This window comes from Bos indicus x Bos taurus, chromosome 21, assembly GCF_003369695.1.
Source record: "Bos indicus x Bos taurus breed Angus x Brahman F1 hybrid chromosome 21, Bos_hybrid_MaternalHap_v2.0, whole genome shotgun sequence".
NCBI lineage: Eukaryota > Metazoa > Chordata > Mammalia > Artiodactyla > Bovidae > Bos > Bos indicus x Bos taurus.
Window position 1 is genome coordinate 8,138,502 of NC_040096.1, and position 27,458 is coordinate 8,165,959.

The window sequence follows — 27,458 nt, forward strand, 5'->3', positions numbered from 1 at the left end:
CTGATCAGCCTCTGGGCTCCTGATCCTTGTGTGTGTGCTAAGTCGATTCAGTCTTTGTAACCCTGTGAGCTGCAGCCCTCCAGGCTCCTCTGTCCATGGGATTCTCCAGGCAAGAATACTGGAGTGGGTTGCCATGCCCTTCTCCAGGGGATCTTCCTGGTCCAGGGATCAAACCCGCATCTCTTATGTCTCCTGCAGTGGCAGGCGGGTTCTTCCAGCCCCACCTGGGATCTTTGTCATAACCCTGACTTGGTATCTAACCAGCCTGCTCCTTAGAACCCTGTTGTCACTGCCCACCATAACAGCAAAAATGTGGAGTGGGTTATATTTTTGGTCACTGGTTAGGAGTTTATTTCAGCCTTTGGGCTTGGCTTTAACTGTGGTCTTTGAATCTGCTTGATCAACACACATGTAACGTCAGGGCTGCTCAGGAACCACCTGCTCTTCCCACTATGAGATGATGATGGTTCAGAAAAATGCTAAATATTTATTCTGAGAAGCCGCAGGAATTCAAAAACTATTCAAAATTATTCAAAAACTATTCAAAATTAGCCTCTTTGCCTAGCACATGTTCTGGAAGTGCTCACCTGCCTTTAGCAGAGCTGTGTTTTTTTTATTTACACAGTGATTTTGAATGAATATTTTGGCCCTTTGATAAACAGTGAGTAGCCCCTCTAGAATGGTTTCCCAAGTAGGATGTCTTTATTTTTCATTTGTAAGGAGCTTGAGGTGATGGATGAAGGTGTATCACAGAGCAAATATACTTGGCCATCAATTACTCCCTGTGTCCCTAGATTTGGCCCTTTGATGCTCCCGAGAGTCTGAGAGGCTGTCCCGCCCTGGGGCTCCCAGGGAAGACCCTCTGGCCGCTGCCGGGGCTTCCTCTGTGCGCCCGCTCCCTTCCTCTCACTTCTCAGCAGTAACTCAGACTATTCCCACATGGATGCCCACCAGCTCCCCTTCCCCAGCTTCGGAGCCAGGCAGCCACTAACTAAACAAACCTGGTTCTGCCACCAGCAGCCTCGAGGCTTGAGGCAGGTGTCCTGAGCTCTGTGAGCCTCAGTGTCTTGACCTCGGAAGGCGGCATGATTGTAAGAGAGCCGTGAGATGCTGGAGGGACTGGGTGCGGGACGGTCCAGGGCGCCTCAGTGCCTGGTGCGGGCACGTCCTAACTCCCTGCTGCTCCCTCACGGCCCTGCCCACCCTGCAGTGCCACTGAGAATGCCCCCAAGAGCAGTTCTCGTGCCACTTGCCGCTGAGAGTCCAAATCAGCAAGGTCTCAGTTTACTATTTAACCGGGTGGCATATCTGTGGTGACATTTTCTTTGTACTTGTGTTTCTCTTCCTAAAATTTGAACTTTTTCTTTTCAGTTAAGGAAGAAATAGTCTATGTTCTTTTTCTGGGATTTTTTTTTCTTTTTGTACAAGTAAACGCAAATCCTCTAATTTGCATGTCACTGGATTAATTTGGAGATAAGACTTCAGCTCTTCATTTTTATTCTTCACAAGGGTTCGAAAATGTTTTTCTAATACCCAGTGTCTAATGGATTACAAATACAGCAAGCAATTTTACCACAGGCAGTTCAGTGGCCCTTAGCATAGGACAAGGAATTATGTTGGTTAGCATCCAAGGAACTTTGTTCTCTGTGTTTGCTTTGTAGCCTTACCTCTTTGTGGCAGAGTTAGAGACATAAATGAACATTTTAAAAAGGAGAGCGGCCCTTTCTCCTGAGAAGGAGACGGAAGAAGCCCTGTAAGGAGAGGTTACATGATTGAGTGGAAAATCAAAATCTGACAAAGAAGCAATAATTTAGGATTATAAAGCAAGCCTGCCATCAAACATAATTATGTGACTTCTTCTAGAGTCATGGAAAATGGAAGACATTTTCAAAAATGAGTGGGAGTATTATGTTGAAAAACATTATTGAGTAATAGCTTCGGGGCCTAGTAAATAGCATCTCTAAGGCAGCTTGCTGTGGACTTTTTTCACTGTGAATTGGTACTCTCAATATTTTCCCCCTTATTAGATGGTGAAACTACTTTCATTTCCTCTGATAATGAGGCAGTGCTACCAAGTAAATAAAAGTCAACATGCTCCTGGCTATTTGATCATGTTTTTAAACCACAGATAAATGACCTTTGCTCTGCACAGTATGTATTTTCCTGGTAAACTATGGGTCTTGATAATTTGTAAGATGCCTCTCATTTTAAATGCAAAGAGGGAGCTAACGTTTTAACAGAACTACGGTATAAATATATTTAAAGGCAGAGATGTCTGGGTGTTTGCTTGTCATGTGACTCACTGACCCCCATCAGACGGCCACACGGACACCTACATGAGCGTCCCCTTGGCTCAGCCGAGGGCACAGGCCCTCTCTGAGCCGTCATCGTTCTCTCCACTTCTGCCCCGCAGTGCTCACCCAGGGTAACCTCACGCCCTCTCTCCTCCTCACAGATTTTGGGATGACGAGAGACATCTATGAGACGGACTATTACCGGAAGGGGGGGAAGGGGCTGCTGCCCGTCCGCTGGATGTCCCCCGAGTCCCTCAAGGACGGAGTCTTCACCACTCACTCTGACGTCTGGTACGAGTCCTGTCCTGTCCCCCATTTTCTGTTCCCTGTTGCTTGTGTCCAGCTTTGGCTGAGTGTGATGCGGGCCACCCCCTCGTCATGGACATGTTCCTGTTGTCAGTGGGCACTTGTGGGACCTAAAGACTTTGAAGGACCAATATTTCTTTCAGTGCTGAGCTGCTCACCAGGTCGTTAGGAGACCCAGAGACACAGCCCCAGAGGCTGGGATGTGGGGACAAGCCAGAAAACATCACCTCTTTCTGCTTCATCCCCTGCCTGCCTTCTCTCATTTTCTTTCACAATAAATAGATATTCTGTGTGTGGGGGGGGCGGGGGGGAGTGGGGGGGGATGGGTTGCTTCACCTAATTAAACCTTCAGATTGCAAACATTGCTTATTTTAGAGCCAGAGCTTGAGTCTTGATGTGTTTTCCTGCTGGTCCCATCTGCTGTCTGTCCTCTTCCAATGGGTCTTCCAAGGGGTCATCGTTGTTGACCCAGGGATGATGTGGAAAGCAAAATGCCCCCTTGGTCATGGTCATTCTCGGGGTAGGAAGCGTCAGTTGAGGTTGCAGAAGCCTCTCACTCGCAATGTTTGTTGCCGCTCCTCAGCAGCCTTGCGGAGAGGTGGTCAGGTTCTGAAAAACGACTGAGGTTCTTGGCAGGCGAAGGGCCTGGCACATCTGCCTTCAGGAACGTCAGCTAGTTCCTTGGCTGTCCTCTGGGGAGATCCCATCACTGATGTGTTACAGAAATGGTAGTTGTTTACTCCAGCCATCAGGATGACCACATAGAGGAGTTATTTAAACAGTGACAGACGTCATTTTTTTTTTTAACCTCTTGACCCTTCACAGTTCAAGGGACTTGGATCCTGTTTTGAAGACAGGTGCAAATTGGAAATAGCATCTGAATATGACCCAGCAAAGCATGATTGCTTCTTGAGCTCAAGTATGAGATCTGTTTTGCAATCAGTCTGTTCAAGATGCATCTCTCTTCATGGTCAAATCGAAGTGCTCAATGCCATTTTTAGATACAGAGATGACGGGGAGGGGCAGGCCTGGGTCCACACTGCCTCTGTTTATTCTGGGATCCCTGCTTCCAACAACTTTGAGGTCAGCTTACAGGGCAATAAAATAGAAAACCACAGGAGCCAAGGAAAACAGGGGCAAGGCAGAAAGATAAAACTAGAGTTGTTGATATCCCTTAGGCTAAGTTTACCAAATTCTGGTTAGAGGTGATTGTGAAAAGCTGCAGCAAAGCATGTTCATTGCCATTTTTCTCCCATTTGATGACATTGACATTATGAACCAGGAGGAAAAATACATATATACAAACAAGAGTAGGGATTTCATCTTCATTCTATTCACTGTTCAGGCTTTGACAGTGCTTTAGCTTTTTTTTTTTTAATAGTCCTTGATAACACTGGTAAGGTGGGTAGGCTAGGATGATGGAGAATATAGAGGGCTTCTCAGCGCCCAAGAATCTAAAGTGCTCCCTCTTGAAGGAATGAAAATCATTTCTGAGTGTATTCAATGGCACAGAACAGTCACCCCTGCATAGTTAGAGTCTAGAAAGAAATGAAGTGTATTTGACCTTGAAGGAGATACATCAGAATTTTAGGATAAGAAAGTGTTCTGAGGTCAGGACTGGTCCCCGAACCCCACCTACAGTGTCACTGACAGCTGGCCATTGAGCTTCTGCTCACATATTTCCCTGGTACTGCTAATTCCTCTCTCACAAGACAGACTGCCCTGATCCTTAAGACATCCTTGGGTTGGCAGGTCTTACTCATGCTGTGCTAAAGTTGGCCTCTTGTTGGTACCCCATGGGCCCTTCTCTCTGCAAAACAGTTCACAACCTGCTCTGGTTTGGGTAAGACAGGCCTTGGAGTTATAAGGAAATGGTCTCTTGTCTCTGCTTGAAGCATCTCTGTTTCCCTGCTATCCTCAGAGACATTATCCCCAGGCCTTTGGGCTCTGTGTTGTTCCTCCTATAGCTCCCTTATAGCACTGTGTCCCAAAGGAGTGGTTCCTTTGAGTTAGAAGACACAGGTGTGCCTTCTAGGCATGGAGGAAACCAGGCACAGGACTTAGGAGGTGGAACTCCCAGCTTGAAGGCGTGTTTCCCTCCTGAGCAACTGCGCGGCCCTACGGCAGTCTTCATTTCCTGACTGACTGAGAAGCTTTCCAAGTGGCCACAAGCAGCCAGAGTCTTCTGCCCCACTCCTAGAGTTACTGGTTCTTCAGTGAAAATCCACATCAGCAGGGAGTGTGTAGGTTTCCATCTGCTGGTGGGTGGGACCTTGACAGTTCCTGTCCTGGTGTGAGGAGTGCTGACCTTAACCTGCACTGGAACTGATGTGAGACTCACACCAGGTTGTCCCTTCCTTGGGGAAGACAGCCCAATGCTCATATTTAGGAAAGACTTCACACAAGTGCGTTTGCCTAATGTTTAAGGATTAAGTGCACAAAATTCAAGGCTTGGTTTCATCGGAGGCATTGATGTCAAGTCACACTATAAGTGACCTGCTCCTAAATACCTGCAGGCTTCGCATATTTCTTAGTGTCTCTGGCTGTGTGGCCTTGGTCAAATCATGGAGCATCTGTGGACTTTGGCTGCTGGTCTGTGAGGTAAGGGCTATCTGGGGATGTCTGTCGAAACTTGATAGACCTTTAAATGGCCCCTGTGACAGCTGGTGACGACAGAGAGGCACATTGGTGGTGGAGAGAGAGATGTTAGCCTCCGTAGCTTGGGACAGACTGAACTCAGCTAGTCCTGTCCTATGCAGGACACCCGGACTCCAGCACTACGTGGCCCTCACTGACAGGTGACACTGACATCAAACCAGAGTTGCTCCAGGGAAAGCCTGTGGGGAGAGCTGACTATGTCACCTGCCATGTTCCTCCATGGGTGTGAGCTGACGTGGCCCAGGCACAGCGCTCAGTGCGCGCAGGAACAGGGTGCTGGAGACATGGTCCTGGTCCCTGGTGAACAGTCTTATGGAGAACAGGAAGTGACCCTGACAGGCTGAGATCACGGACCCCCTTCCCAGAAGAGCTGGAGTTGTGGGGCACCCTGAAGTATGGACTGTCCCCTGTGGAGCAGTGAGGAGGTGGGGACGCTGGAGGAAGCCGTCATGGTGGGGAGCGCTGAGTGCATGTGGGGGCCAGTGGGACTTCCTTGGGGGAGTCAGCTGAAAGGAGAGCGAGTGAGGCCCTGGCTGCTGTGTGAGGGGTTCAGGACTAGTTCTTCAGGTGCTATAAGGACTTTCAAGGGTGCTGGGCAGGAGAGGGACCGAGAGCCATGTTTAAAGAAGTTCGTCATACCTAGAGTGTAAAGCTCCACCAAGTACGATGTCGGTGCCGAGAAGGAGGAGTCCCGCAGGCCAGGCGAGGGGGCCATCTGCACTGAGGATCTGCTGGGCGGCTGGAAGGAGGGGACCAGACCTTTGGGCAAGTCTGAGCCTGCGTGGACAAGCCGTGGTGGTCCTCTGAGGGGGTGCAGGAAGGAAGAGCTCAGGGTGCTGTCAGATGGGAAGGAGCAGCAGCAGCGAGGCGAGAAGAGCAGGGTGACGAGACCGAGGTGAGACCCGTCCAGGTAGTGAATCCGGAGTGAGCGGAGCTCGGAAGGGGGCGGCAGTCACTGAGGGCTCAGGGTTGCGCCACCCAGCGGGTGCTGGCAGCTGTTGGCGCTGCCGAGGAGCATGTGGGGCAGGAGGAGACGTGGGCCTGGGGAGCTGCATCTTCAGGTGATTCTTCAGTCCAGGCTTGCAGTCAGTCGCATGCCGCGGCCTCCGAGGAGGTGACCTAGATGACCAAGCCAGTTCCATCTGTGAGATCCCTCAGCCCACACTGACAGGAAGCCCGCTGCCCTCAGCCGGGCCTGTGCACACCGTGCTTGGGCCTTCGGCTTTACTAGATGACTCATTCAATGTCAAGACTATTTCTTGGTCCCTGAGGTTCAGAAGGACTTTGGGTGGATCAATCCTCTGAGGACTAAAATTCTGCATGTCTGATATCTGCTCTTGGCATCAGTTTGAACAAAACCCTTTTGTTCATGGAAAGTAGCTGAAGGGTCCAGTGAAGCATTCTGATGCAAAGTCCGTGGCCCTCCTGGCTCTGCTCGGCCAGGTCCCCGGAGCTCTGGGCGGGAAGGGACACCCCGAATTTTTAGTGTGACCTTGTCCACACCCCTGGTCTGTAAAGGTCCAGTCAGAAGTCCCTCAGGCTTGCTCTTCACTTCCAAGTGGCCATCTTTAATCTGTGGAAATGACCCGAAGGGAAGCAAATAGACCGTGGAGAATTTGTGCAAGACAGTGATCTGTGCTGGGAAGGCACTTCCGTTTTGCAGTTTACAGCATTGCCCTTTTGAATGTCCTTGGTCTGAAGTTCCTGTGTATGTGTATATGTATATTAGTTTGTTTTCCAGTAGTGCTCAGTCACTCAGTTGTGTCTGATTCTTTGTGACCCCATGGACTGCAGCTCGCCAAGCTCCTCTGTTCATGGGGTTTCCCAGGCAAAAATACTGGAGTGGGTTGCCATTTCCTTCTCCAAGTAGTACGATCTTCTAAATCGACCAGCAGAGGCACATTCAAGGCAGATTGCACCTGAACCTGCTCCCCTTGCTGACTTGGTTCCTCGACTACCCCCTTCCTCCTTGGCTAGACTCTGGGCTGAAGGATCCTTCCTGGGATGGGAGCCCTGCCCCAGCCAGTTCTGCCCACCGCTGTCCCCACCTGTGAGGCTGAACCCCTGCCCTCGGCCCCCTGGACCTGTAAGATCCCCATTGAGCTTTTCAACACCCCAAGGCCAAGGCTCTCAGCCCAGACCAGTGAGGTCAGTCAGGGGCCCGGGCACTGGTATGTGTTAAGAACTCACCAAGGGAGCCTGACCTGCATTGAGAACCACGTAGGCAGAAGTTTCCAGAACAGGAAGTTTGTTGAATTGCTTGCTCATCCCAGACGGCATTTGAGGCCACTAAGTCACTGTCCCAGCCAGGCCTGGGGACCAGCATTTGATTATCAGTGGGATAAAGCACATTTGGGAGATGTGGCCCTGCAGGGCCCTGAACTCCGTTCACCTGGGGCTCCCATCAGAGGTCAGGAGCTTGCGGGCCCTGAACACGCCGTCCTCTCAGCTGCCAGAGTTGTGTCCCCAGGGCTACCGCACATGAGGCAGCTGTTCCACACTTAGCCCGTGCCTGGCTTGTGCCTGACATGCGCTTAGTTGCCGGAAGGGAGAGGGCTCCCGGCTGCATTCTCCCTTTCCGAGCACCTCACGTTTCTTCTCACTTGGCAGGTCCTTCGGGGTCGTCCTCTGGGAGATCGCCACGCTGGCTGAGCAGCCGTATCAGGGCCTGTCCAATGAGCAGGTCCTTCGCTTCGTCATGGAGGGCGGCCTTCTGGACAAGCCGGACAACTGTCCTGACATGCTGTACGTATGTGCCGGGTCCCTGCGGCCTGGTGGTGCCAGACTGGCCAGAGCAGTTGAGACGAGGGCTTATCTTAAGGGAAGAACCTGGGCATTTGGGCTGCTGCCTTTACCCCACCCTAACTTCCGTAATCCTGGGAAGATTTTTGCAATGCAGTTTGCACTGCAGTCTCTCCAGCCAAACGTCTTTGTGAAATACTTGAGCACAGCAATCCCTGCCAATCTTCTCCAGGCAGAGTTGTTTGAAAAAAAAAAATGCAGCAACCTGACACGGCTTCCTCTGAAGCCACAGTCCTGGGCTGCGCCCCAGCCATTGGCAGGGCTCCTCCAGGCTTCCGGGGGTGGCCTCGGACCTGCTGCAGGCTGCTGCAGGATGCTGCCGCCACCTGCGTCTCCCCCGGGTTTCTTTCCTGTTAGGTGTTTACAAAGGTTGTAAAACGTGTGAGGGGTGGGCTCCTGGTGACCTCCTCCAGCGGCCGTGCGGACCGGGAGGCAGTTCTGGGGGCCTCCTGGTACTCGGCTTTCTGTCCTGAGATTCGTCAGGAATGGGAAACAGTCCAGCAGCCTCGTGGGCCTCCCTGCTCAGTGTTCTCGGGCCAAGCCCCTCTGTCTGTGGCGGTCAGCGCTGCTGAAGGAGTGTGGCTGTGCAGGTGTGCTGCGGTTGGGTCTTCAGGTGCAGACAGGCATGGGTGAGGAGCACCGGGTTTGCTTTCAACACGCACCTTAAGGCAGGGCTCATGATTTTCTGGATCCCGATAGGTGGGAGGTAGCCTACCACTAATACCTTAAGACCAATCCAAGAATTTTCCAGAAGCGCTTTTCAGGACAGGTTTGGTCTCACGTTAGAAAGGACCCCAGAGGAATTGTTGGGCTGTTTCTCTGTCCACGTGGAAGCCCCCCTGCCCAGATCTGCCACCTCCCAGCTCACCAGCCTCGAGTGAGCCCTGGCTCGGGGAAGGGCTGCATCGTGGTCGGATGATACAGACGTGAGTCAGGCGCCGTGCTGTGTGGGGACCAGGGAAATCAGCCCAACAGCCGGGAAGGCTCGGTTCACTTGGTCTCTCAAGGTTTACGTGGATTGGGAAATGGGGATGCTGGGTCCTCTGCTCAGTGTGACAAGGTAGAGATCAAGATGTCAGCCTGGCTGTGACCATCTGGGACTCAGGGGCCACCATCTCCCAGGCCCCTTTGGGTTGCTGCCAGGAGTCGGCTCCTTATGGCTGTAGGCCTGAGGTCCCCGGGTCTGGCTGGCTTCCAGCTTCCAGTCCTCGCCACCACTACCTGCACTCTCCGCCACGAGCTTCTCACAGCGAAGCAGCTTTCCTCTTCAAGGCCAGCAAGAGCAATTCTGCTGCTGCTGTTGACTTTTTTTTTTCCTAATTAAGTCACATCCATGCTGGGTAATCTCCCATTTGATTAACTTAGAGTCAGTTATTAGAAGCCTAAATGAAGGAGTGAGATCTCATCACGTTCACAAAGTCCCTCCCACGCAGGTGAGGGGATCATATGGGGCATTTGCAGCAGGGGCAGGGATCTTGGGGACCATCTTAGAGTCTGACAGCTGCAGCCTGGGAAGCAGAAACTGTTGTCCTGGCAATAAATCAAGGTTTTGGTTTTTCTCTAAAGCATGTTTAGTGTAGGTTCCAAGACTGGATCCCTAAGCTCAAGGTAGAGTGTGGGAGGGGTGGTGGGATGGGGGTGGGCCTGTTCTCCTGGCTCTGACTGTGCTGCTGCTTTGAGAGAACATTAGCTGGGCATCCTACTCCTTAGCTGCTGCCTCTGAGCATTTGCTCAGCCAAAGCCTGTTCTATTTCTAGGACAGCTTCCATGGAGTTAGGAAAGAGGCCAGGGAATGCCACAGGAAAGGCAACATCTTTGCGTGTGTGTGTGTGTGTGTAGGTGGGGTGCCCATTGATCATCTGAGCATGGGCCCAGCCTAGGAAACCTACATATGTCCTGGACGTGGGGCACAGACCGTGACAGGAAGCTCCACTTCTCAGGGGGCTGTGCCTCAGGGGGCACCAGGCATCCCAGATCCCTCACCAACAGACTGCCTGGCACAGCGTCTTCAGACTTTGAGACCCAAAGTTGGAAGAGATTCAGATAGCCACTCAGTGTATTTTCTTGCCCCTCAAGGAAACTCTCCCTCTTCTTCTCTGTTATTATTTTTTTTAGTTGGAGCATAACGTTATCTGAAACCTAACAGTTTAAGACAACAGGAAGCATTTATTATCTCTGAGCGTTTCTGGAGGTCAGGGAGCCAGGAGCAGCTTAGCTGGCTGGCTCTGACCAGGGGTCTCCTGAGGTCACAGTCCTGCTGGCAGCCAGGGTTGCACTCATCTGAAGGCCTGACTGGGGCTGGGATCCACGTCCAAAGCAGAGCACTCACCGCTGGGTGCCACGCGAGGCCTCAGTTCCTCTGTGATGCTGCTTGAGTGTCATCGTGCTAGGCAGCTGGCTTCTCCTAGGGCAGGGCTCGGCAAGCCTTTTCTCCAGAAGGACATATCGTAAGTGGCAGGTAGTAAATATTTTCAGCTCTCTGGCCCCTGCAGCTGCTCGCCTCAGCTGTTTATAGGAGCAGTCAGAGACAACAGAGGAACAGGTGTGCTTATGGTCCAGGAAAACTTGTTGTCTGGATCCTTTGTTTGAATTTCACATAGCTTTCGTTTTGTCGTAAAATATTGTTCTTCTTTGATTTTTTTCCCACCCATTTATTGATATAGATAGAAAAGCCATCTTTAGCTCCCAGGCCTTGCAGAATCAGAGAGCAGGCCAGAGGTGGCCCGTGGGCCCAGAGCTCACCTGCTGGGCCTGAGGGCAGTCGCTCCCATGGCAGAGCAGGAACACAGTGTTCTTCGTGGCCTGGAAGTCCTGCTCCTTGGTGTCCAGCGCTTCCTGTGGGCTGTATCTGATGTGATGAGATTCTGTGAGGCACGGACACCAGGACGTGAGGGTCTCGGAGGCCAGCACCACGCCCGACTGGTGACTGCCCTCCGCTTTGAACAGTGGAGCCGCAGCACTGCTGGCAGCCCGTGAGAAAGGCCTTCCTTCAGAACAAAAGCATAAGTAGTGGGCTTTGAGGAGTGATGCCTGCTGAATTTGCATGAGCGTGTCCGGTGCCAGCGGAGAATCTAACGCTAGAAGTGGTGTGTTACCAAGCATAGAAGCATCCAGGAAAGCAGGTGTGAGCTTTGTCCGTGTGGTTTGGGGGTGTGGGAGGACAGGCACCGTTCCTGAGCTTTCTCTTTCTTTGACTTGAGTCATCATTGTCTCCTAGAAACTTGTGGGCCCCCTGAAGCTGATCTGCCCCCAGGTGGCGGGAGCTTTACTCTGATTTAATATGCCTGGGAAGCAGCCCCCCTGCCCTGGGAAAGGCAGCGCACTTCCTGTTCCCAGCCCGGAGTGACAAGGAAATGTACATGGTGCGGTTACTCTGGGATATTAAATGTATAACTCAGGAGGCCTTTCTGCCCTACCAGGCAGAACCCCCTTGGCAAACTTTCTTCCTTCTAAGAAAGAGCGAGAGGAGGCAAGTTGGTTTCATAGAGAGTATCTGTGTTGTCCCTTTTGAATTTATTGATGAGCTTAGGTGAGGAAGACATGTTCTGGGAGATGGTGTTCTTTTATTACAAAATTGAAAGAATGAGTCTTGTTTTTCCCATGGGGGAGGAAAGTCACTGAGCCCTTGGGAGCTGCCTGAAAGCCATGCTGGGCCCCACGTGGAAGAGAGCGTGTGTGCTTCGGTTTCGTGGTTCTGGAGGTGTGGCTGGCACCCACAGGGTAACGGGGCTGCTGGGGGACCTCAGGGGCTGCTGGGGGACCTCAGCTCAGCGTCTTCGCTCGACGATGCCAAGAAGTTGCTGGCTGTTCTGAGCAGCCAGCGGTCCTGATGCCCTCCAGAGAACGGGTGCCCGGCTTTAGAGGAATGGCGTCAGGGACCAGGCCTCAGTGTGTCCAGGCCCGAGGGGCTCAGTCCTGAGATGCAGTGTGGATCGCTTAGCACGGGGTTGGAGACCGATTGGCCTGCAGCTCCTTGGCCTTGTCTTGTGCTCAGGCCTCCACACTCAGCTGCCAGTGTCCTGGAGCCCCTCCGAGCACATGCTGGCTGATCTGGCCCAGAGCCGGTGCTGCGGTAGCAGTCCCCACTCCCAACCGGCCCCGTGACTGAGAGGCCGGGGCACGGGTGGGACAGAGGCGGGCGCTGAGCGAGGAGCGTACTCTCTGCCCACGGCCCCCCAGATTGCGAAGCTGGACCTGTGCCAGGGAGGCCTTCAGGGTGCGCCATTCAGAGAAGAGTTTGAGCTTCTCAGTCCAGAGTCGTCAGCTCATGGATGAGCCTGAAGCAAACTCGGTAGACTCTGGTTGTTTTGCAGTTTTCAAGCACGGTTTTTCCCTGTTGCTGACTGTTGGAGATCCCGGGCCAGTTGTGTGGGAACCGAGCACTTGAGTGGGACGCAGACAGGCTGGGATGGCACTCAAGACTGGAGAGCCTGCGGCCGCTTCCCCAGGATTGGGCCCCACCTTTGATCTCTGCCCTGAGACAGAGGAACGTGGGGTGAGCGATCAGGCCGGCCCCCGGCCCCCTGCCCCTGCCAGCCGAGGAGCGGGGCAGGAGCCTGAGTGTTCAGGGAGGCGAGGAGGGGTGCTGTGAGCCCTGCAGGTCCTCTCTGGAATGCCGTCTCTGTCATCACGGGGACAACGGAGGCCGCTCTTGGCGGGTGACCACAGGCTGCCCGCACACGGCCGGGCTGAGGGTGAGGTGGAGACGGCCTCCACAGGTGCACAGAGGCGGCGGCTCTGTCTGGTCCTGCCCAGGTGACGGCCGTGCACACGCACGCCTCCCGTGCGGGCATTCAGTACAAGATGGCTCCTGTTCCCCAGAGCCGACCAGTTGTTAAAAAAAAAAAAATCTTTTTTTTTAAAGAGGAGTTTTATCAGCTCATAAATCCTTCTGGAGTCTACTGGAAAGTTTTCTTGTGGAGATAGTGTAAACAAGGTCTTGAATCTCGCCAAGTGAAAAAAGACTGCCTTTCATGGGCAGCACTACACGGCCGTGGCTCTGGGGAGGTTTGGACGCTGTCACGTGGCTTGTTGGTGCTGACTTCGCTCACAGGCCTCCTCCCCTGTGGGGGGCACTTCTCAGCCCCAGGCCAAGGGGCGCGGAGCCAGGCCCCGTCACGTGTCCTTGGCCCTGGCTGCGCTTCTATTCAGGGATAAGTCAGTTGGCTAGAGAGGAAATCACAGCTGAGCCATGGAGAGGCATGTCATGTATTTATGGCTCTTTATTTTATTTTTTATTTTATTGGGAGGGGGGGCGTTGGTCCTTTTTCATAGGAAATGATGGAGGTGAGGATATGGAAGGGGGCTCGTTTGCCATCTGACCCAAGAACAAGCCGCCAGTTTATCTGCAAAGCCCCCTGTGATACAGGTGTATCACAGACACCTGTGACTGTCGGTGGGCGGCCAAGGGAGGGAGATGGGGCAGGACTGTGGTTTCTCCTGTTGAGGCTGAGAGCAACTTTCTCTTTCTGAGGTTGGTGGTAGCATTCAAAGTGCAAGCAGGTCATTCGTGAGACTTCCATTCCTGCTCCACCCTCACTCATTTGCAGATCTATAAAATGGGGCTTTATTATGATACACACCTTCCCAGACCCATGCAGAGTAATGCTGTATACACCCATAAAGCTCCCGAGAGCACTGGTCACCTACCGTGGGGTTAGCATCCTGACTTGTGCGGGTGGTTTAGTTGGGAGGGGAAGAAATAGTCTTCCTGTTTTGACTAAGTCTTTCTCCACTAGAGCAGGGGTGGCAAGCTTTTTCTGCCAAGGGCCACACGGTAGGGCTCACAGGCCAAACCATCTCAACTATTCGGCCCGTACAACTGCTGGTTTGAAAGCAGCCACAGACCATATGCAAACAAACGGGTGTTTCCGTTGCAGTAAAACTTGATTTACAGAAGCAGCCGGCCTCTCTCCCGTGCCCACCCGCACTCAAGGTCACATCCTCTTTTCTCTGACTTGACGTGACACCCTTCTCCCCAGGTCTTTCAGGGTGTCTGGCGGGTAGACCTGGGAGCCTTCCTGTCCCCTTGGGCTTTCTCTCTTTGAAATGTTCTCCGGGGCCAGACTCAAGTCTGTCAAGTGTCAGCTTGAGGCTGGAAGCCAGTTTGGGGTGTGTTGAGCTTCCTAGATGTGGGGAGTTCCATTTGGCCATTTTTATTGAAAAGTATCTCATTAGCCAGAAGTTTTGAAACAAAACATAAAACACTTTCTGGAGAGAAAACAAGTGGAAGGGGAGGCTCTCTGGTCTCCATGAGAAAAGGCCGCTGGCCGCTGTCTCCTCAGAGCCTCCTTCATGCTCCCTGCAGCCTGGACCTTTGTTCGGCCACCTCCCATATGCCCCGGAGGTCTGCGTAGCTGGAGCCCTCTGCATGCCGGGTGAATGAGGGGTGCCCCTCCTCCCGCAGCTGTGCTGAACTATTGTCAGAGCCTGTTCCTGGCTTTTTCCCTGTGCAGCCGCCTGTTTTGGGGGCTCGGGCCCGATGTTGGGCTGGTCCCTGTGGCCACGTGACGCCGAGGCTTCCCAGGTGTCCTCTCTGCCCGCCCTGGGCCTAAGCAGGGACCCTGGCACCAGGCTCTCTCATCTGGCTCCGGGCCCCACTCTCGCTGGGTTCAGGGCAGCCCGTCTCCCAGGCCGGCTCTGCCCCCTTGGGGCACACCGTGCGCAGTCTGAGCCCCGGCACTGGAAGGGGGTCATGTGCCCCTCTGTCTTGCAGCCACACTGCCTGGCACTGCCTGTCCTTGGTTCTCTGCCAGTGGCCCCCTGCGCCCAGGAGGAAGCTTGGAAACAGCGTGGGTAGAACTGAAGGAGAGAGCACTGTGGGGAAAACTGATCGCTGCTCAGCCTCCTTAGCGTTCTAATTCTGGAAATAATGTTTATCCAGTGGCTGCAGGATATGCTTCAGATAGAAGGCTGGTTTGCATTTTATGTAAATACGTGTAATAAGAGGCTTTTGTGGGTGGCTCAAACACCTACAGAGAATCCGCCTGCGATGTGGGAGACCCTGGGTTCCATCCCTGGGGAAGATCCCCCAGAGGAGGAAATGGCAAACCCACTCCAGTGTTCTTGCCTGGAGAATCCCATGGACGGAGGAGCCTGGCGGGCTACAGTCCATGCGGTCACAAAGAGTAGGACACGACTGAGCGACTTGACATTTTTGGCTTGTAATAACAGACTCTCTGTGGGACGTGTATTTGTCCCTCTCAGGATGCGAGAGTTAGGGTTGAGTCCTGCGTGTGGGTGAAGTGACTGTAGTGGTGGACATAAGTCAGGAGAAGCTGAAGATACAAGTAGATACTGTACCTGTGTCATAGAGAGATAAGGTAGATACTCTCCTGTGTCAGAGAGACAGAGTAGATGCTCTCCTGTGTCAGAGAGACAGAGTAGATGCTCTCCTGTGTCAGAGAGAGACAGAGTAGACACTCTCCTGTGACAGAGAGAGATAAGGTAGATACTCTCCTGTGTCAGAGAGACAGAGTAGATACTCTTCTGTGTCAGAGAGAGAGAGTAGATACTCTCCTGTGTCAGAGAGAGAGAGAGAGTAGACACTCTCCTGTGTCAGAGAGAGACAGAGTAGACACTCTCCTGTGTCAGAGAGACAGAGTAGATACTCTCCTGTGTCAGAGGATACTCTCCTGTGTCAGAGAAACAGAGTAGATAACTCTCCTGTGTCAGAGAGAGACAGAGTAGACACTCTCCTGTGTCAGAGAGAGTAGACACTCTCCTGTGTCAGAGAGACAGAGTAGACACTCTCCTGTGTCTGAGGATACTCTCCTATGTCAGAGAGACAGAGTAGATACTCCCCTGTGTCAGAGAGAGACAGTAGATACTCTCCTGTGTCAGAGGATACTCTGCTGTGTCAGAGAGACAGAGTAGACACTCTACGTGCGTCAGAGAGAGACAGAGTAGACACTCTACGTGCGTCAGAGAGAGACAGAGTAGACACTCTACCTGTGTCAGAGAGAGAGTAGACACTCTACCTGTGTCAGGGAGAGAAAGAGTAGACACTCTCCTGTGTCAGAGAGAGACAGAGCTGGGGGCCTGGCACCGCCTGCAGCGTGCTCACTGCACTTGGTGTGGCGGGGCTGCCTGGCCTGGCGCCCTCCGGCGGGGCCCACCTCTGCCGTCTCCCCTCAGGTTTGAGCTGATGCGCATGTGCTGGCAGTACAACCCCAAGATGCGGCCTTCGTTCCTGGAGATCATCAGCAGCGTCAAGGACGAGATGGAGGCGGGCTTCCGGGAGGTCTCCTTCTACTACAGCGAGGAGAACAAGCCGCCGGAGCCGGAGGAGCTGGACCTGGAGCCCGAGAACATGGAGAGCGTGCCGCTGGACCCCTCGGCCTCCTCGGCCTCCCTGCCGCTGCCCGACAGACACTCAGGACACAAGGCCGAGAACGGCCCGGGCCCGGGTGTGCTGGTCCTGCGGGCCAGCTTCGACGAGAGGCAGCCCTACGCGCACATGAACGGGGGCCGCAAGAACGAGCGCGCCCTGCCGCTGCCCCAGTCCTCCACCTGCTGATCCCGGAGCCCGGCCGTGCACACAGTAGCGCGCGCGCGCGCGGCGGCGGGGGTGGGGAGAGAGTGTTCACAATCTATTCACAGCTTCCTGTACCTCAGTGGATCTTCAGAACTGCCATGGCTGCCCACAGGAGACGGCTTCTCTGCAGTAAACACATTTGGGATGTTCCTTTTCTCAATATGCAAGCCGCTTTTTATTTCCCTACCCAAACCCTTAACTGACACGGGCCTTTAAGAACCTTAATGACAACACTTAATAGCAACACTTGAGAATCAAGTCTCCTCTCTCTCCCTGTCTCTCTTTCACTCTCTTCACACCTTTCTCTTTCTTTCTGCTTCATGATGGAAACACATTTGCCGCAAGCCCAGGCGGGACGCCCTCTGCATCGGATTGAAGCGAGGGCTGCCCATCTGTGGCCCCACATTGCCCTGAACATACCTGCCGGTCACCGTAGGTCTTGATAAGAAAACAAACACGTTGAGATGGGATTTTTTTTTTACTGTGTCTTTAACATTTTTAGGGACATATGAAATTTACAAAGGGCCATCGTCCACCCAAGGTTGTAACCATTGTTAACGCTGCCAAATTCTGCCAAAACCCCCACTTTTCCCCCTCAGCGCCCCCCACCGTTCTCTCCTTTCCGGAGGCCTGGGCGAGACTGGAGCTAGTCACTCGTTAAGGGCCGCGCTGCTGACGCCCTGCACCCGGTCGTCCCTGGTGTTCCGAGTCTTGCCTTCACACAGGCCCGATGGCTTCTGACGAGGTTATCTGGGGGCACTGGACAGAATGAGACTCGCTCTCAGTGAGGATGGGGAGAAGCTCAGCCTGGCTTCCCCACCCCCACTTTCTGCACCCCCCCCTTCTAGCCCCCCGCAGGAATTCTGGAGGCAACAGGCCCTGTCGGGAGTCTGGAAGACAGCTTTGAGTAAAGGTCGTCCACATGCCAGTCTCCTGCCCCCGCCCAGCCCCCAAGGACACAGACGGGAAGGGGTTGCCAGGGACTCAGCCCAACTGTTCATGCAGGTTTGCAAGGAAAGCGATTCCAACACCACCACAACAGTGCGAAGAAAAGCAGTAAATGAATTCAAGCATTCTAAGCTTTGTTGACATTTTCTCTGTTACTAGGACTTCTTCGTGGGTCTTACAGTTCTATGTTAGACCATGAAACATTTGCATACACATTGTCTTTAATGTCACTTTTATAACTTTTTTACGGTTCAGATATTCATCTATACGTCTGTACAGAAAAAAAAAAAAAAAAAGCTGCTATTTTTTTTGTTCTTTATCTTTGTGGATTTAATCTATGAAAACCTTCAGGTCTCCCCTCTTCCTCTCTGCTCACTCCAAGAAACTTCTTATGCTTTGTACTAGAGTGCGTGACTTTCTTCCTCTCTTCCCAGTAATTGATACTTATATAACATAATTTGCCATGAACTGTTTGATGCCTTTTTATAAATACATAGCCCTCCCTGCTCCCCCTGCCCGGTTAGTTCTGTTCTACCCGTACGCTCTGTGGGCACGAGGCTGGTGAGGGGGGCGCGGAGGGATGGCCGGTGCCTGCCCCGACCCTCCCTCCCCAGCCTGCCCTCACACCACGTCTGAGTCTGTTACAGTGCAAGACATGATACAAACTCAGGTCAGAAAAAAAGGAAATGTATCGCACACCCGTGTTCAGTGTTGATACTCACCGTTGTTGACAAGTCTCAGCTTCTCCTTCCCTGCCTTTGTTTCAGTTGTCACACACATATATCTGTTTTTTTAATTCTTGGGTACAACAGCAGTTTTAACTGCAGACACTAGGCATTTGGATTACTATTTTTTTTAATGGCTATTTAATCCTTCCATCCCATGGAAAACAGCTGCTGAGTCCAGGGGTGCAGCGGCGCGCGCTCCAGCGGGCCCGTCTACGGCGTCCCGCTGCCACCCCGGCCCCCAACCGGACCTACCTGTCTTTAGAACCGGAAACGCCCCAGGGCAGGCCAGCCCCCAACCCCGCGCCGGTGCAGTGTGGGCCGCACGGAGCCCCTCGCCAGGTCGGGACAGCAGGGGCCGCAGGGCGAGGCCCGTGCCCCTGCCGGGGGGACCCGGGACCTGGCCCAGGGAAGTCGTTCCCCGGCCAGCAAGCCGAGTGCTCAGAGCCCGGGGTCCCGTTTTGTTTAGTTTTTAGTACTTCTCACCAGAGTGATGACAGCACAAGAGTTGTTTCTGGGATGGAAATGTTTAAATTATGAGTAAGAACAAAGCTATACAGTATGGTGATTGCTAGTTGCGACTGGAGATTAAACACAAAAAAGAAGGTTGGTAGTTGCTTTTTTGCTTATCAGTAGTTTCAGTCCCACTATTTCCTCTAGTCTCTGTCCCATAGTTTTTCCCTTTAAAAAATGAGAAAAAAAAATTAAGGTATTATATGTAGGAGTTTTAATTTATTTTGTGATACCAGTTTCAATCACTGTAGAGAAGCCCCCTTATGAATTTAAATACTGAGAAAAGGCTTTGTGTGTGTGTGCACGCGCGTGTGTGTGTGTAAGACAGGACAGTTTAGGCGTTTTTGTTTTGTTTCTTTTCCCAAGCATTTATCTACCTCACTCTTATTTTTTATATGTGTATATATAAAAGGAGTACATCTCACATTTCTCAGCACCTGACAATATGCCGTTGATACTGGTAACCTCATGCACACCACAGGCCGTACACAGCAGGTGACGCAGGGCGAGGCCAGCCTGTGTCCCGGGGTCACAGCAGCGCGAGCTCACCTCCCCACTCACCTTTCTCTGCGACGGCTCATTTGGCGTCGCTCCTGTTCTCCTGACTCAGTTTCCCCAGAGGCGGGGCGGGGCCCAGCAGGTTGTCTTGGAAACCAGCTACTCGGTGCAGACTTGGGGGAGGGGCGGTGGTTTCCATTCTGGGGACCAGGCCGAGCCAGGGGCCCCACCGCCCCTGTGGCTGCGGGGTGGCCGCTGGGCCCTCAGCGGGGTCAACTCAGCAGCCCCTGCGGCCACATGGGCTCCGAGAGCCCGGCGAGCGCCTCCTCCTGCGGGTTCTCAACCTGGTGGTGGCCAGCCCCAGGTAGGATGCAGGAAGAGTCTCCGCCTCCCTATCCAGGCTGTTCTCTCCACCTCGCCCTCACCTCCTTCCCAGGGGCAAAGACGTACCAAACCTTTGGGCTGGAAGGGGCTGTGCCTCCTCCCCCGCTGCCGCTGCTCACAGGCGGATGGCGCCCCCTCCAGCAGCTGCTCTCACAGGCACTGGCGTTTCATCTGGGAAATGCGGAGGAGGGGATCTCCCCAAGTGTGGCGGCTCCTTTCTGCTCCCAGGACTGCAGTTGTGCTCAGGAGCTCCTCTCTCCTGCTGGAACACCCCTCTCCTTCCCCGAGTCCCCTGGCATCTTAAGGTCACTGAGAAGTAGTCTCTGATCAGGGTTTCCCACTTCCCCACTGTAGGTGACCCCGTGGAATAGTGGCCTCTCCTCCGTTTTGCACATACCTACCAGTTTCCACAACTGGATTTCTACAGATCATTCAGCTGGTTATAAGGGTTTTGTTTAAACTGTCCGAGTTGTTGGTGTCACTTTTTGTTTTATGTAGGTGGCTTTCCTTTAAGTAGAGAGAAAACACTAACAGTATATGCCCATCATAACAAATGCTTCAGAAACACTTAAAGAGAATTTTTTGCTTGTGTGATGGTGCAGTCATTTTCCTGGACCAAACCACCCACCTTGACTATACCAAGGCATCATCTGTCCACAGTTCTAGCCTAATTTTACGCTCATTTCCCCACTTCTTCTTGGTTTCCTCCTCTGTATGCTCCAAATAACTTAAGCTGAGTTGTGGCATTCTCCATGCAGCCTCCTTCTGACAGCAGCTTGCACTGCTTGACGTGACGTGAACCACTGAGGCACATCATTGAACTGATGTGAGCATTAAAACCTGATCACACACAGCCCTTCCCTGAGGCAGCAGGAGCTGGTGTATTCTGGAGACGTTGTTGAACTGCAGCTGGGTGAGACCCAGACCACCCCAGGACTCCCTTAGAGGATGTCCTGACATTTGACACAGTTGGAATGAGCTTCCTCCTTGGAAGAGAGAAGACCGTGTTCATGGCCCACACTGGCCTTTCCTTCCAGCCTGTTTCTTATGACTTGGAACACTTCAATAATAGAGAAAAAAAAAAGTTATTGTGGAACTACTCAATGGAAAAATGCTTGGCATGAAGTGGTGTGTTTTCAGTTGGGTAACAGATGTCAGAGCCAAGTATGATGCCAAATTCTAGGCTAGTTTGTTCCACTGAAGCCTCTTTCTCAGCAGCCCACCTCTGCTGGCAGGTGGCTGTATGGGATACAGGCCGCTGTTATGACAAGGCCACACGTAGCTCAGAGCAGTGAGAAGGCTAGGATACTTGGTCCAAGGTCCTCAGCTGTCACTGTTGGGTCCTCTGGCCAGACAGTGTCAAAGGCAACTCTTCCCAGAACACAGGTACCCTCCAGGTGACAGTGAAGCTCCATGGTATGCCTTGGCCCATTCCAGCAGTCCCAGTAATGCATTTAAGGTTTGGGGTTTGTTCTTTTGTTAATATTATTTTTGTGTTTGTTGGCTGTCTTTCCATTTCCTGGGCTAAGCAGCATTGGGAGACGTGGCCCAGAGATCCACTCTTTAAGAACCAGTGATGAAAATCAAACTCTTAACTCCACTCTGACGTAGTGGGTGGTACAGATGAGAACGTCAAGAGAGGATGTTGCTTATATTGAACCTCTGTTGCCAGAGATGCTGAAGATACAGACCTTGGACAGGCCAGAGGGTTTCATTTTTGGCCTCCAGCTTAGATGACTAGTTGGTCATTTAGAGAAAAAGCAGATGAACACTCCTTGATGGTGGAATGAGGAAGTGGCAGGAAACCATTGTAACAGGGATCGTGAATGACATGGAGAGAGGAAAGCATGAGCAGAAGGTACAGGGCTTGGAAGAAGTGTGGGCTGTGCTTGGAACTTGATGGTTTCTGAAGGTATCAGACCACATCAAGGCTCAACAGTCATCCATGGGCATTTGGTGTCAACAGATAAACCTAACATCCTACTTTGGAAACTGTTACTGCGGAGTTCAGTCAAATAGTTCAAGAACACGAACTGCATCGCACCCGTCAGTTGTCAGTTCTGGGGCATGACTTTAGGGTTTTGTTTTATTTTGTTTATGCAAGAACATAACGATCGCTCATCTGTATGTCCACGTTTGTGTGTGTCCACATCTTTCTGGTAAACATCATTGTAATTAGTCACTCATTAGCGTTTTCAATAGGGCTCTTAAGTCCAGTAGATTACGGGTAGTCAGTTGACGAAGATCTGGTTTACAAGAACTAATTAAATGTTTCATTGCATTTTTGTAAGAACATAGAATAATTTTATAAAATGTTTGTAGTTTATAATTGCTGAGAATAATTTAAAGACACTTTTTTTCTCTGTGTGTGCAAATGTGTATTTGTGATCCATTTTTTTTAGGACACCTGTTTACTAGCTAGCTTTACAAGATGCCAAAAAAAGGATTTTTCCCTGACCCAAGCCGCGGCTCACCCTCTTTCCCCCCATGCTTTGTGCCCTAGTTTATAACAAAGGAACGATTTAAGAAGTAGTTCTGTATCTTCAGTATCTTGGTCTTCCAGAACCCCCTGGTTGGGTAGGGGATCATCTTTTACTGCTCATTTCCCTTTGGAGTATAGCTACTTTAACAGACTGAAAGAACCTCATTGGCCAAGCAAATCGCAGAGGTGTTGCAGCCCAGCGGCGCCGTGGCAACATCCACATCTGGTGGGGTTGGTTGGTACCGTTAGGCGGTGCCTCAAGATGGAAGGACTCCATCGCACGGCTCACGGTTTTCACGATGAGCGCGGCACACAGACTGCCACAGAAAGATGGTAATTCTGGCGCACGCAGGCCATTTGCTTCCATGCCTCATATCATGGTTAATGCTTTGTTATGACAAGGAAGAGACCCTGTTTTTATTTGAGGCAGAACACCGAACATAGATGTTTTTCAATAGAAAACAAACTTTTTAATAAAAACTACACACATTCAAGATCTTTTTTAAGTTTGACTCCATTGCTTCCTGCTCTCAGTGGGTTATTGGCCATATCAACACAGCTCCACAAAATCCCCATCACTGGAAACACCTGGGTGTTTTGTGCTACATGGGAGAAAGGTCCAGAAACAGTTTGGGTTTTGTTTGCAACTTTTCCTTTGGATGTTTGGTGTTGCACAGACACAACCACAGGTGATGGATGCTTGGCAAAGACACCTGTCTGCTTTCTAAGCCAGTGAGGTTGAGATTGGGGTTTGCCAGAGTTTGTCTACCTCTGGGACAAAAAAAAAAAAAAATCAAACCAGAAGGCACGATGGAATGGATGCATCACAAATAATGCATTTTCTGAGTTTTCTTGTTTAAAAAAAAGTTTTTAAAAAAAAAAGTTAAAAAATTAAAAAAAGGTAACAACATGGCCAATTTGTTACATAAAATGACTTTCTGTGTATAAATTATTCCTAAAAAATTCCTCTGTTTATATGAAAAAATCAGTAGATGAAAAAAATTTCAAAATGTTTTTTTGTATATTCTGTTGTAAGAATTTATTCCTGTTATTGCAATATACTCTGGATTCTTTACATTACCGAAAAAAAAGAAACTTTGTCTATTTTGAATGGCTGAAGCTAAGGCAACTTTAGTTTCTCTTACTCTGCTTTTTTCTAGTAGTTAAAGTACTACATGGTTTAAGTTAAATAAAAGAATTCTGTATGCACTTTGGTCTCTGATTTTGCCCCTCCCCGTGCTTCTGAGCAGGGAAGCTGAGCTGCGGGTGGCGTGTGTGTTCACACACGTCGCTGGGAGGCGTTCTGCGTGAAGGCTTCACCCTGTTTCTGACAGCTGAACCTTCTTGGCATGTACATTGCGGGTGAACAGGAAAGCTATTCTCCATTACATCAGCCAGAAGAAAATTTGAATTTCTATAAAATATAGATATCTGTACTTGATTTTTGCTGTGTAGGCTTTTCCAGGCGGGCAGGTTTCGTCTGGGCGATTCTGGGGCAAAGGACTCTCTTCACACTTTCACATCCTGGTTGGTCCCTCACGGTCCGCACACCACCTCAGAGGGCACAGGCGGCCTCGGACACACACAGGCTGAGGCTCACTGGCATTGCACAGACACGTTAGTTACTTTTCAGCCGACGATCTTGGCCTACCCAAGGATGCTGTGCCAAGTCGCTTGAGTCCTGTCTGACTCTGTGCAACCCTAGGGACTGTAGCCACCAGGCTCCTCTGTCCATGGGATTCCCCAGGCAAGAATCCTGGAGTGGGTTGTCCTGCCCACCTCCAGGGGATCTTCCCGACCCAAGGATTAAGCCCACATCTCTTCCGTCTCCAGCACTGGCAGGTGGGTTCTTTACCATTAGCGCCACCTGGGAAGCCCTGGCCCAGAGACTCTACAAATCCCGGGATCATTATCTTTGCCAGAGGAAATGTCATGGTAGGAAGTGTGAAGACATGTTCTACGGAAACGAGCTGTACATGTTCTAGAATCAAACCTTACACATCAGGAAGACACGCTGATCATTTATTAAACTTTGATCATGGGATTTTATACATCAGTAATAAAATCAGGCTACTGGACAAAGGGGGTTAACTAGCCAGGTGTAGGAGGTAGAAATAAATGAAAGGCTGTGATTGCTTACGACCTGGTGAGTGTCAAGGACTTGGACCTAAAAATGAAAAACAGGGTACTCTCAACTCTCAGTGTTGCCCTGGAGTTTTGCTTCCCATTGTCACGGAGAGCCTGGTACCCAGGAGACCTTCACTAAGGATCCGTGACTCACAGCAGGCTCACATGAGGCTCGGGTGGGCATCTCACCTCTGGAAAGAGCCCAGCCAGCAAGATTCCCACCACCCCGGGTGGGTGGCACTGTGCCTCCAGGCTGCAGAGGCTCAGTCTGCACCTGTCCTCAGCCAGGGGAGCAGCAGGGTCTTCTGAGGATGAAGGTGCTGGGGTTGAGACCTGCAATACCCTTTCCCCACCACGCCCCTGCCCAAGCCCACAATCCAGCAGAACTACTTCCGTATCCACCCTCCGGTCCAGCTACGAGCCCGTATGTAGCGCTCTGTCATCACTGACGGACGTTCACATCCACTCTCTCACCAGGTCTTCACAGTAACTCTGCAAAGGAAGGATTTCTATTCCTCTGTTTTATAGATGAGCAAACAGGCAGACACGTCCAAGATCCCCCAGCTGTTAAATGACCGACCCAGGGCTGAGCATTTTGAAGCTGTGTCAACTTTCAAACCGTCTCAGAACCGCCTGCACCTCAGCCGTAACTAAAGAGACCCCAGTGTGTATCGGGGTGATGGCAGGCCACTTAAGACCAGGTGAATGGGTCTCTGGCTGCTCCCGAAAGAACCCTGGAAGCACAGTGGGTGGGAGATGATGGGTGTTCATCAAGAGCTCTGGGCCTCTGTGACATCCAAACGTCTGCTTGGCGCCAAGCCACACACATTTTACAATCTGAAATAACACTGGAGCTGGGTCCAAGAGGAGGCCTGCTTGCCACCGTCCTGAGACGAGCTAAAATAAGGCGGGGTTGGGGGGAGAGGCCCAGGGCTCTGGGTAGCAGGTGTTTGCCTACAATTGCAGAAGGCTCTCCTCATTAATAGCCGTGCAACCAGACCTGTGCTTGGTGTCCAGACCACCCCGCCCCTCTTGCTGCCTTTGGTCTGCTGCAGTAGGACTTTGATCTGTTCTATGTCAAGTGAGCCAGTTCCGTTCGCCAAGGGGTCCTGTAAAATCTATCACAAACACACAAGTGTGCTGGAGGGCTAATGGTAAAGTGCGTTCCTTTGCCCAGTTCCTTTGTTATTAAGGTACAGCTGCTTTTTCTTACACTGAAAAAATCTGGGCATTAAGTAAATGATTTTTCTTTAAATGAAATTAAGTAGAAAATTACAGTGTGAGCACACCAACATAACAAGAAATTTCCTAGAGCTTAGCTCTTCCTCCAAAAAATAATTTTGCTAAAGGGGTTTCCAATGGAAATGTGCCCCTAGAAAACACTGGGACAGTGAGACCTTGCTGTGAGCAGCTTGGCACAGTGCCACAAAGGCAAAATGAACGATGTAAAGGGCAGGTTCTGTTGCTTAAAAGGCAGAAAAATACTGTCCATGGTAGAAGAGCTAAACCCAGCTATTAACCTTTGCTTTGGGGCCAGACACTATGGGGGAATGTGACCTGGGAGGGCTACCGTGAAAAGCAGTACAGCAGCGCCTCCAAAAAAGTAAACTCAGAATCACCATATGATCCAGCAATGCCACTAGGTACAGTCACACATGCACAAACACACACACACACACCCCTAAACCAGGATTCTAAGAGAGATTTGCACACCAGTGTTCATAGCAGTAGTATTTTCACAACAGCCCAAAGGTGGAAGCAACCCAGTGTCCATCAAAAAATGAATGGATAAACAAAGTGTATTCTACATATACAATGGGGGTATTACTCGGCCTTAAAGGAAGGAAATTCTGACACATGCCACATGGATCAATCTTGAAAATATTTTGCTGAGTGAAATGAGCCAGTCACAAACGGACAAAAGTTCCATTAATATGAGGTCTCCAGATTCAGAGAGGGAGGGTAGAAAAGTGGATGCCCAGGGCCAGAGGGAGAAGGGAGAAGATAATGAATGTGGAGTTTCAGTTTGGGATGATGGTGGTGGCAAGGGTTGCCCGAGTCAATGTACATATTGCCACTGAGCACTAAAAAATGGTTAAAATGATAACTTTCATCTTATGTGTATTTTATGACAATTTTTTTTAATGAAGTTAAAAAAGAAAAAGCCCAAACACTAGAGACTCGCTGGCTCAGAGGGCTCTTGCAGCACCTGGATGCACAGGCTCAGAGGACCAGCGTGGGGCGCCCGCAGTGGTGGCTGCGCCCGAGTTTTCCCAGGTCAGCCAGTCACAGGTCATCCCACGACATGGGGCCCTGGGGAACGAAGCAGAGGTCCCAGCGATTGGACAGAATCACAGAGGCCCGACACATAGACTTTAAGAGGGAAAAAAGACATTACTAGCATTTCATTTTGGAGAAGGCAATGGCAACCCACTCCAGTACTCTTGCCTAGCAAATCCCATGGACGGAGGAGCCTGGTAGGCTGCAGTCCATGGGGTTGCTAAGAGTCGGGCACGACTGAGCGACTTCACTTTCACTTTTCACTTTCATGTATTGGAGGAAATGGCAACCCACTCCAGTGTTCTTGCCTGGAGAATCCCAGGGACGGGGGAGCCTGGTGGGCTGCCGTCTATGGGGTTGCACAGAGTTGGACACAACTGAAGCGACTTAGCAGCAGCAGCAGCAGCATTTCATTTTATTGTCAGGAAAACCATAACTGAAGCTAGTTAATCCCGTATGAAACGTCTGCCTTTCAGAGTGCTCTTCTTTCTTCTGACAATAAAATAACCCTTTGTGATTTCGTTGAGTGAATTCAGAACATTTTTCCTCTGTGTAAACTGTTTTATAAGCAATTTTTTTAAAAGCCCCTCAAAGCACAGTTTAACTCTACACACAGGAGTGAAACATTTAATTTTCTCTAAAGGAGCAGTCCCCCAGTTGATTCTCCCTGGCTGGAACTGCAAAGGCTGAGCTTCTGGTTTTGAGCCCGGGCTTTCTTAATCTCCTCCAGCATTTCCTGGATGAGGACTTGCAGGGCTTTCCCCAGCAGGCTGGCGGGCAGCCAAGGAGATAATGGAGGGACGTGGATGAGGGCCGCGCACCCGTTTCCATGATGCAAAGACAGGTAGTAGGCGTAATCGCAGACATACCTATAACCACACAAAATGCCAGGTTACTCCTTGGAC

General features: G+C 51.2%; 2 protein-coding genes across 4 annotated transcripts in view; one reads left to right on the forward strand and one right to left on the reverse strand.

The window, feature by feature from the left end:
• IGF1R (insulin like growth factor 1 receptor) overlaps positions 1–23,355 on the forward strand; it is a 304,861-nt gene extending 281,506 nt beyond the window's left edge. For both annotated transcript variants that reach the window (XM_027522149.1, XM_027522150.1), the window contains exons 19-21: positions 2,456–2,585; positions 7,869–8,003; positions 16,197–23,355. In XM_027522149.1, coding sequence (XP_027377950.1) covers positions 2,456–2,585; positions 7,869–8,003; positions 16,197–16,578 — 647 coding nt within the window. In that variant the 3' untranslated portion in view covers positions 16,579–23,355. The remainder of the gene's footprint in view (positions 1–2,455; positions 2,586–7,868; positions 8,004–16,196) is intronic.
• A 3,585-nt stretch (positions 23,356–26,940) lies between these two features.
• Positions 26,941–27,458, reverse strand: part of PGPEP1L (pyroglutamyl-peptidase I like) — a 71,794-nt gene continuing 71,276 nt past the window's right edge. For both annotated transcript variants that reach the window (XM_027521745.1, XM_027521746.1), the window contains one exon: positions 26,941–27,422. In XM_027521745.1, coding sequence (XP_027377546.1) covers positions 27,191–27,422 — 232 coding nt within the window. In that variant the 3' untranslated portion in view covers positions 26,941–27,190. The remainder of the gene's footprint in view (positions 27,423–27,458) is intronic.